At 44.2% G+C, this 10,600-nt stretch overlaps 1 protein-coding gene across 4 annotated transcripts in view; it reads left to right on the forward strand.

Moving 5' to 3' along the window:
* The window catches only part of rasal2 (RAS protein activator like 2), a 112,498-nt gene that overhangs the window by 9,284 nt on the left and 92,614 nt on the right, over positions 1–10,600 (forward strand). For 2 of the 4 annotated variants that reach the window (XM_050074439.1, XM_050074440.1), the window contains exon 1: positions 5,707–6,424. The exons of 1 other annotated variant lie outside the window; for it this stretch is intronic. In XM_050074439.1, the coding sequence (XP_049930396.1) occupies positions 5,914–6,424 (511 nt within the window). In that variant the 5' untranslated portion in view covers positions 5,707–5,913. Of the gene's footprint in view, positions 1–5,705; positions 6,425–10,600 lie in introns of those variants that run through there. One more of the 4 variants, XM_050074441.1, reaches the window with a different exon arrangement.

Raw genomic sequence — 10,600 nt, forward strand, 5'->3', positions numbered from 1 at the left:
GGTCCACTGATGGACCCTGATGAGGACTGTCGGTCCACTGATGGACCCTGATGAGGACTGCCGGTCCACTGATGTCTTTTTTTATATTATTGTGTTGTATAAGTTTTTCCAGCAGACATCTTCCTGTTTACATTCTTGTTTACCTGTGGTGTCAGGTATCAGCAGGAAGTAATCAGATTACTTGAGTGTGAGCTGTAACTACAGGAGCAGAAGTGGATCAGTGTGATGGTGACGGGCTGCAGATTAAAGGTGTGACTGTAAAGTGGATTAGATGAACTGTGACTGTCCTCTAACTGTCCAACACTGCTGCTGCTGTCTGAAGGAGAACTGACATGTTCACACGACTTTTAAACCATCATCTGTATTTTACAACGCGTCACAACTCACAGTGAAGATCTTAAAGTGTCTCTTGTGTTGAAAAAGAAAACCGGACACTTTGTTTTAAACTGTCAGTAAAGCATTTCCATGCACAGTGAAGTGGAGCTCCAGTTACAGCTCAACTGGGACATTTAATTGTCGTGACAGTTGAGTCATGAAAACTAAAACGTAACGTCAAAATTTTCACTGACAAAATGAACACTTCCTCTTCGTCAGCTCAAATCTCAATGTGACTCCACTTTATTCATTTTGTAGCGGACTGATCTCCATTGTTTGTCCCTCTGACTTGCCGTAGGACAGATAAAATGTTTGGGGAACTTGTGCAGGGGAGCTGTTGTGTGGAGGTTTTGGTCAAGAAATAAAAAGGCAGCAGTTGCTGTTTGAGGTTTTACATCATTTTCTTTCCCGTTTATTGTTATCATTCATATTAATTATCCAGTTTGGCCAAACATAGACGCTCGGTTGCAGTTTTTGAAGTTGATCAACAGGAAGTAAATCTGCCATTTTAGACGAAAAAATGCTAAATATTCTTTTTGAATGTGATGATTTGATGCTTTTCTCTTTTCTGTTTGGTGGTAAACTGAACCCTGAGGAGCTGTGAGCTGCAGATTTCTTATAAATTAGGAAATATAATATAACCAGGGTGACTGTTGGCTGCAGGTGTTTGAATCAGACGAACTCAGACATTCATCCTCAAACTGCAGCGTTTTCTTCAAAGCTGATGTTTTGGCAGTTCAGAGCTCTTCGTGTTCCTCACAGTGACCTCCGCTGAGTTTAAACTTCCTGTCTGTTTTTTCTGGAAGTGTCTTCTGTGACGGCAGTGAGCGCCGGTCACCCTTGTGGGAGATTTACCCAGGATTCCTGAGGGCCGTGTCCCTCCCTCGGCTGATTTATAGGTCTCTTTTATGGCCGCTGGTTATTTTTAGCTGGAGGCTGCTGCTGCTGCTGCTGCCGGGTCTCCTGGTTTCCGGCAGGATGGAGATGAGAAGTCGACAGAGCGGCTTTCTAATGGAGCAGCAGATTTAGTTTCTCTCCTCGTGCATCACAGACTCTGAAACTCCTCTGTCGTCCTCTGACTTTCCACCTGATTAACTTCCTCCCAGAGTCCCTGTTTGTCTCGTGTTGTTTCCTCCCGCCGCTCACAGTGATGTTCAGCTGCAGGAATGTTTGGGCTTCATTCCAGGAAATGTTTTAGATTCCAGATTTTCAGTCAGATTCAGGCGGGGTCAGAGTCCTGCACGAGTCCAGGTGTACCCACCCTCCACCTGCAGAGAGGACTGCTGGTGCAGGCAGTTTCCTCAAATATTAATCTGATCTTAAAAGATAAAAATATCCAGAGAGCTCCTGTGGAGGGGAAATATCTGGGAGATTCCCAGGTGAAGCTGCAGGTGTGAAGAGGCTGAAAGCAGAGGTGTGAATGATGTCTGCTGCCTCTTGGTCCTCTGGGGAGTCGCTGCGTCCTGCTGCCTCCTTAGTCTGCACAACGTTTGTCTTTTGTCCTGTGCAGCAGCAGAAATATGGTGATCATGGCAAAGGCTGAGCCAGGATCAACTTTTTGGATGCTTTGAGTTTTAGAGGGGTGGGGGGGTGTAAACCTCGTCTCTGCTGGCAACTACAACTGCATCGTGTTTTTGGCTTCAGGCGCCCAAGAAATAAAAGTCTGATGTTTTGTGACTCATAGTTGAAGCTTTGATGGACATGAAACTGTCCTGGCTGAATCAAAAGATGAACAACTGCACATCGTAAAAACTGAGACAGAGAGATCAACTACAGCTCCCAGGGTGCATTTGGGTAAAAAACATCCAATCACAGAGCTCAGAATTCTCCTTCGTGTGCCGCTAACGCGTTAGAGATTAAACACGTTCTGCAGATTAAATTAATTCACTTTTGAATTCTTTGCCATGGTGCTGCTTTTTGTTTTCCAGCTGGAGCGACAAAATGTTTTGAGCCTCTGAATGGCTTCCTCTCCCTGGCAACGGCAGCCGAAGCTCATGGGTATTGTAGTATTTAAAGCCGTCCACCAAACGGACAAAACATGATCTCTCTGAAACAGCGCTGAAATCAGAGTCCTGCCCAGGTCCACACCCGTGACGCTCAGCACCAGAACCAACCTGTTACCCGTCATTATGTCTAAGTCAAAGCCGCACCCGCCTGCACTCGTTAATAAAAGTCCCACAGCCATGAATAAACACATTCCCACACCTTCTCAAGGGGAAAAATGTTTCAACACTTCCAGGACTTTTCAAGGATCCATAACGCATCAGACACCGACGAAGACAGCCATCCTGTCGCTGCAGTATGACAGGCGGCCGGGCGACGTCAGTGTGAAACGTTGCCGGACAGCAACTTAACTTAAGGAGCTAGAAAGTCCATGTAGGCTGGCTGTGAGGGGAGGGGCCCAACAAACACCGGACGTTCACCCAGGAGGCCGATGTTCACTTGTTCACTCATCTGTTCTGTATGACATCTACTGCATGTCTGTCCGTCCTGGAAGAGGGATCCCTCCTCAGTGTCTCTTCCTGAGGTTCCCCCATTTTTCCTGATGAGCTGTGAGGGTCTGAGGTCAGAGGGAGGTCGTATGCTGTAAAGCCTCTGACATATTGGGCTTTATAAATGAAACTGAATTGAACTGAAACGTGTCCACGTGCGTCAGAGTCCTGCATATGTCCAATTCTGAAAAGCCACACCCGCCCATACCTGTAAAACTCAATAAACCGAACAGTTACCTGCCATTATGTCCAAGTCAAAGCTGCACCCGCACGCCACCCAGGCTCCAGTCCCTCACATTAAGCTGCTTCTCCGTTCTTGAATCCCACAGCCAGTGGAGGAGAGAAAACATTTTAGCTTGCTCCATCCACCACCCTTTTTTCTGACATTTTATCACTAATTTTCGGACATTTCATCAACATTTTTCCGGAAATTTTCATCATAGTTTTTGGACATTTTATCACAATTTTTTCAGACAGTTTTTAATATATTTCAGTGCCATTTTCCCGTCACCATAAAACCTCAACAGGATGCTCCTTGCGTGTCTTGAACATTTCAGCATGGCGGCCTCAGATAAATAACTGTGTGGGAAACCCTGTTTATTTTGTTACGTTTTTATTTTTTAATTTTTACACAGAAAAGTGAGATTTTTTTTAGAAAAAAAGAATCGTTTTGGCTGAAGTGATGAATTGATTAATCAGTGAATTAATTTGTTTGTCAGTGTAAAGTGAATACAGTTTGATAGAGACACTGGAGGACGTCATGTTGCACTGTGACGCACAGAACTATGATACGTGATCAGGGAAAATGTGAAAACAGTTATTGATTTTGGGCCTATGTGTCATCGGTACTTAAAGAAGAGTATGGTGTTGGCTCTCTCTCACACACCCCCACACACTCTCTCATGTGAACAGGAAGTGTCTGGCAGGATTTGGACTCTCTCCGTCCCTGTTGTGTGCTGGTGGGCGGTTTGGAGGAGGACTTGGCTCTCGGTCCAGGACTCCTCGGCTTAGCCTGCCTGGGTCTTAGCTCTGACCTACATGTGGCGTCGCCCCGGACACCAGCCGCTTTGTGATCCAATAAACACTGACATGTGGGTCACGCAGGGCGGCGAGCCATTTAAAGCCTAAAGACAGGAAGGAGAAGAAGAAGAAGGAGAAGTTAGAGAGGGTTTGTGTCAAACAGAGAAAGTTGTTTTGTGTCAGACTGAGGAACAAATCAGGACTCTTGGTTTCTGAGTCGTGGTCACAAATTAACCCTCAAATTTAATCTCTTTGTGTTATCCACAAATTATCTGGTGACAGAGTCAAAATGATTAAAAAACTCATCTCCATTTAAACTTGAACAGATCTTTACAGAGTTGAGTGCTGGATCACTGCATGCAGCAGGTCCTGTTGTGTCTTCCACAAGTTATTTAAAAGGATGAAAACGTTTATGAGCTTCCTGTCGCAGTAATATGTAAACTAACAAGAAAACCTAAGGCCCCAAAAATAGTCCTTAAAAAAAAAAGAAAAAGGACACTTTTACTCAAGAGGGAGAAAACCTACAACTACCAGAATGCACTGCACCGCACCAGACCAATAAACGCTCCTGCTGACAAGTGACGTAATGTGAACACGTCTGTTTGAGACAATGGCGGCGGCTCGTATCAAACAGTCTCATACTGCAGTTAGGGCGCTGAAACATGTTTGTTAAATCATCATCAGCTGATGAAGATGAGTTTTCTGACCAGACCTGGAGCTGACGTCCATGACGCCTTCCTGTTTCCTGTCTGAGGCCTGAGGCCCTGCAGAGGGAGGAGGAGGAGGTGTTCCTGAATATGTTAAACCCCTCAGAGGTCTCAGAGATTTGACCTCCTGACCCCACTGACCCCCTGGTGGTCACTCAGCGTGACCACCGTGTTTTGTTCAGACTCACACTACTTCATTTTAAATTCCTCGCTGATGAAGCACATGACAGAGTGTACAGACTGTGATACTGTCAGTGGGGACCAGATTTTAAGAGGCTCCAGCCATTTTTGGGACACTTTTTTTTTCTTGAAAATTAATAATAAAATGTGCATTAAAAAATTTCACAATATATCCAAAAAATATTAATAAGATGTCAGAAAAAAAGGGTTATTGAAAGGAGCCATACTGCCGTGAAAGGATGGCTTTCTTCGTTGGTGTCTGATGCATTGTGGGTCCTTGAAAAGTCCTGGAAAAGTTTACCCATGAAAATGTGTGGGACCCCTGGATGTTATTCTCAAGGTCTAGAAACAGAACTTTAAAGCTTAAAATTGTGTTTTTATAATCATCAGACAACCATTAAACAGAGATGGAGGAAGTTTTTAGAGTCTGAAGTAACTAAAGCTGTCAGATGAACAAAGTGCAGTAAATTGTTTCTCTCTGAGACGAAGAGTATAAAGTACTGAACTGTACTTAATCACAGTACTTGAGTAAATGTTCTTAGTTACACTCCACGACTGTTATTTAACCACACGGTTGTTTTCAGGTGTTTTCCCCGAATCTTATGTTGCAGCAAACTGAGATAAAACTGGACTGCTGCACTTCTGTGTGTACTGGATGATAAAGGTCTGAAATCTGAAAGGATTATTTCTTAAAGACCGAATCCCGGCCGTCTTTGTGTCACTGGTCAGTGAAATATTGGAGACAGAGTGATCAGGAGACAGAGGTTATGAACTGATGAGGAGGAACCTGACACACTAAACTGTGTGCAGTTTCAGTTTCCAGCCTGTTCACAGGGGAAACCACAGTCTGCTGCTCTGCTGTTTGGTGAAACCTGATTGGCCGGGGCTCTAAAGAAACTTCATCTGACGCTCCACTTCCTCCCAGGAAGACGAGTCACCACCAACCCGTTGAGAAAGAGCGAGACAGCAGCTCGAACTCGCCGTCGACATGAAGACGAACCCGACCTGACGACTGAACAGGAATGTGTTGTTGGGGTAGTTAGGGCGCACAGCTGTCGGCAAACCAGCTGTTTGGGCCCGTTTGGAGGACTCCATCTGCTCGCTGCGGCTGCCTGGAGGAAGTCTTTGTGTGCTGGACCATGAGTGGAAGTCGAAGCCCCCCTGAGGGCTGCGAGGGTCCAGTCCAGAGTCCCCACCAGGCCTCGTACCGCTGGCACTATTACAGGAAGCCTTGGCAGAGATCCGAGTCCCAGCCGGCTCCTGAGCAGCCATTGGACAGATACAAGTGGAGGACATCTGCTCACCTGGCAACAGCCAAGATGGCCACCCCCGAGGCCAAAGGGCACAACACAGAGCCTCTTCACCTGAGGCTGCTCAGCCTCCCGAGGTTCAACATCATCTCACATGACCGGAGCAGAGATCAACCCCCCACAGGGCCCCACGAGGGCCAGACAGGGTCCGGCTCTCTGCGCAGGATCTTCCCCTACCTGAGGTCCATGTCTGAGCCCGGTACAGGCAACGGGCCGGAGAGGACGCCGGCCAGGAAGGGGGGCTCAGAGCGGAGAGCTCCGTCTGTCAGCGGCTTCCTCACCTCGGTCTCCCGGAGGATCAGCAGAGTCCTCAGGGACCAACCTGAAACTGAAGAGCCTGGTAGGATAAACACCGTTTACCCAGATTTATACACGCCATGTTTGATAGAACGTAGAGATGGGAACGACTTTGTTCACGTCGTTTGACTCAAGACAGTTCGACTGCAGAGCTGTTTGTGTGAGGCTTACAGATGACGCTTTACTGACAATATAACACTACATCCATGAAAATTCATCCAAGTCCATAAAACTACTGCCAAATTACTACATTTTGCTTTTTTCTCAAAATATTAGTTTTCTTTAGCAGCAGCTGTTTTCTGGAAATAAAACAGCTTCTTATCTGTAGTTTTTCTGTTTCCCTCAAAACACTGATTTTTTAAAAAAAATATAAAGTGTCCAGATTATTTTTTAGAAATAAATCAGCTTTTTCCTTGAGTGATTCCAACCCTTTACACAACACACAGTGACCTTTTATTCAAGAAATAGATCGGCTTGTTTTTTTGAGAAATATTTTGACTTTTTTTTCTGGAATTTTTCTGACCCTTTTTTCTTAAAAAATTAGCAACCCCATTTTTAAGAAATATAGTAACATTTTTTGAGAAATATTCTGACCTTTTTCCAAGAATAATTCCAACCCTTTTCCCCAAAATATATGGACCTATTTTCTATAAAGCCGGACCCAGATCTATTACTATAAATATTCTGGTGTCTTTTTAGAAATATAGCAACTTTTTTTTTTGTTAAAATACAGTTACCTCTTTCGATCAATAGTTAATTAAATATGTTTGGGCCTGAAGGAAACAAATAGTTTTATTTTATAGATTATATAGACGATTACCTGAGAAATTAATTAATAAAGGAAATAATCACTCTGATTCCAGACTGTGGTGTTTATGGTATCAGCAGCTTTACAGCTTCCTCCAGAGAGAAAAACAAAAATCTGATAACAATAGGCAGTGGTAGAAAAAGTACTCAGACCTTTACAGTACTTGAGTATATGTACTCAGTTACAGTCCAGGACTGCATTTGACTGAAAATAGGAGAGTTAACATGAACAGATTGATAGATGTTGTTGAGGTGCCGCCGATAACTGGCATCCATGTTTATCTTTTCAAGCACAGTTGTTGGTACGCTGAGGCTTCACCAGTCATAACCATGACCTGGATATGATCATGAATGTTCACACTGACTGGTTGGAAACTGGTGAAGGTGAATCCCAGTGAATGTACCAAACAGACTGTCTGTTATTGTGGATCATCACAGTGCTGTCTCATCTCTGTTGTGGCCCTGCAGAGCTTCACTCTGTTTCCTGAGGAAAACCTTCGTCTGTCTGAGTCTCTACGGTTGTTGTGAGACAGTCTTCCTCCTTTGTGCTGATTGAGAGCTGCAGATCAGCCGGCAGCTGCTTCACAAAGCTTTAACGTTCATTTAGGGTGTGTAACGCTCAGCCAAGCAGCCAGTCTGAAGGTTAAGTTATGCTAATTGCATTTTCCACTAGAACACGGCATGATGCTCAGACCTAATATTTAGAGCCAGACAATAATGAATGTGTGTGTTTTCATGCAGAACTGACAACTGATGCCTGCAGAGATATCGCTGCCTCTGGATGCAGGCGTTACTTTACAAAGCGTCTCCTCCACCTGTTTCTCTTCTTTCATTCAAAGTTTCATTTGTTTTAAACTTGATGAGTGACTGATGTTTATTAATGTGTCAGTCTGCATGAGCTGGTAGAACACTGCAAGTCCATATGAAAGCAGATCCAGAGTGCTGCACAGATATTTTCAACTTCAAGGAGTCAAAAAATGAAAATAAAATAAACTAGTCCATACCCACTGGCAGCTTTGTCACCTTCTACCTATGCCAGTCCTCAATGCCTATGTGCAGTTTCACATAGATTGACCACGTCAGTGAGTAGAAAAACATGGGACAGACAGAATGACTGACTGACAGAATGACACACTGACAGTTTCCGTGATTATGTACAGCATACCATACCATGACTTAGTCATACCAAGATAAGATAAGGCCTAGATAAGAAATGAGCTCTCTAGCGCCCCCATTTTGTTTGATGGGGTCAATTATGGAGGGTTCCCCTCAGATTATGTGTGGTCATATGCCTACAAAGTTGCGTGGTGATGGGTGAAACCCTTGAGATGTTATACACCTTTATGTGATGAGCCACGCCCTCCGCAATATTCATTGCCTTATAGAAGCTCAGTTTTAGTAAGTTTTCCAACTTTTGCCAAGAGGGAACTTTAGATATTGGTCCCTAGATTATGTTCACCCAGTTTCATGCAGATCGCTCAAACTTCCTAGGAAGAGATCCATTTGAAGTGTTTTTCAAAAAATTCAAAATGGCGGAAAATCTATATAAGCGGAAGTTATGGGTTCTTGAGGCAAATGTGTTCCTCATGAGGAGAGGCATCTCTGTGCAAAGTTTCATGTCTCTACGACATACGGGGCATGAGATATGCCCATTCAAAGTTTGACATTTCAATGGGTTGCTATAGCGCCCCCCTTTGGCCAATTGATGTAATATTGCTTCATTGGCATCCTCCCATGACCCTCTACCACTGTGCCAAATTTCACATGGATTGACCAAGTCAGTGAGGAGAAAAACATGGAACAGACACACACACAGAGTTTTAGTCATTATATAGTAAGATGAAGTCAGATGGTCCTGTCACTGACGTGTACGTGAGTCATAGGGTGATATGACCTCAAATCAACATCACAATTAACTGAACGTTTTACCTCGATTATGATCAATGAACGATTAGTTTGTTTTTGGTTTTTGCCCTCAGAGTTCACTGACGAGCTTTGCACCGTCAATAGGGAAACCTTTCTCTAATGAAAGAGCAGATCTTATCTTTGTATAAATAACTGAAGGAAACACACACAGATGAACTGTCTGGGATCACGTATTGAATATTCCATCCATCCATTTTCATCTGCTTCTCCGGAGCCGGGTCATGCAAAGCACCCCAGACGTCCCTCTCCCCTGAGGTGTTCCCGGACCAGATGAGATCTATAATCCCTCCAGTGTGTTCTGGGTCTGCCCCGGGGCCTCCTACCAGCTGGACCAGGAGGATCCTGATCAGATGTTGAACCACCTCAACATAACATCAGTATTTCGTGATTAAAATCAAAGCACACATCGCTTGAGATGAAAACGTCTAATGAAAAATCTCACATTTTAGTTTTTAAATCAAAATCAAGTTCTGTAACACAGTATAAAATAAATAACTTACATGTCTTGCAAACAAAATACATTTTGAATATCGCCATGTCAATAGCAGTAATAGTGTAACTTGCATCACTTGCTGTTTATGACATGAGCTGTGCATGTTTGACACCGCAGTTTGGTTAAAAAATATTTTGGTGATGTCACAGCGTGTCGTCTGTTGAGGGTGTTGACGAGGTGTTTAACCCCTCTGTGCTCCACTGTAGCTCTGGGCGCCATGTCCTTCATGAGGTCGTAGGACAGGACGCCTGTTATTTCTTTACATTTCCTGCAATCGTGTTCATACTGTGAAGCCTCTGTAAGTGCTCGTGTTATCGGGAGCTGCCGTGTGGTTGTCAGTCTCTTTCTTTTTTTGAAGCCGTGCACTGTTCATGTTCGGTAACGTGACGGTGCTACTGGTGCTGGAACAGATTGTTGGTGTTACCTGTGGTGGCTGAAACGGTTTTTCTGCAGTGCTTATATTTTATTTTCCTTCTGTTTGGTGTCGTCTTCATGAAAGACAAAATGTGTCCGAACGGCGGACACGACATTTCTCTTTGGCACAAGCTGCTCCAGGTGCACAGGTGGCTCGGTGTTTGAGTTCTCCTCCATGTTGCCTCCAGGTCGCAGACTGGATGGGGCGGAGTCATGTGACTACACAAGCAGTGGTACGCTTTGAAGGGGACGGTACCTGAACACAGGCGCACTATGTCATCAAACCATGTGATGTTTGGTATTGCCGGATTCAGGAAGCTCTCGACTTTTCAAAAATAACATTGTTTTTCTTTTATTTATTATGTATTTCGCACCAGAGCAGCCTAAACACACAAAGTCCAAAATCGCGACGGGAAAAGTTAAAGGATTACTCATGATCTTATGTGGAGCTGTTAGCGGGGACTTAGCTGGTTTATAAAAGGTAAGAGTCTCACTCCTACCACTATTTTTGGCTGAGATATACCGTCTAGAAAGTGGGATCATAACTTTCACGTTTCATATGGCTTTATTTGGTGATAT

The sequence above is a fragment of the Epinephelus moara genome, chromosome 21 (assembly GCF_006386435.1).
Source record: "Epinephelus moara isolate mb chromosome 21, YSFRI_EMoa_1.0, whole genome shotgun sequence".
NCBI lineage: Eukaryota > Metazoa > Chordata > Actinopteri > Perciformes > Serranidae > Epinephelus > Epinephelus moara.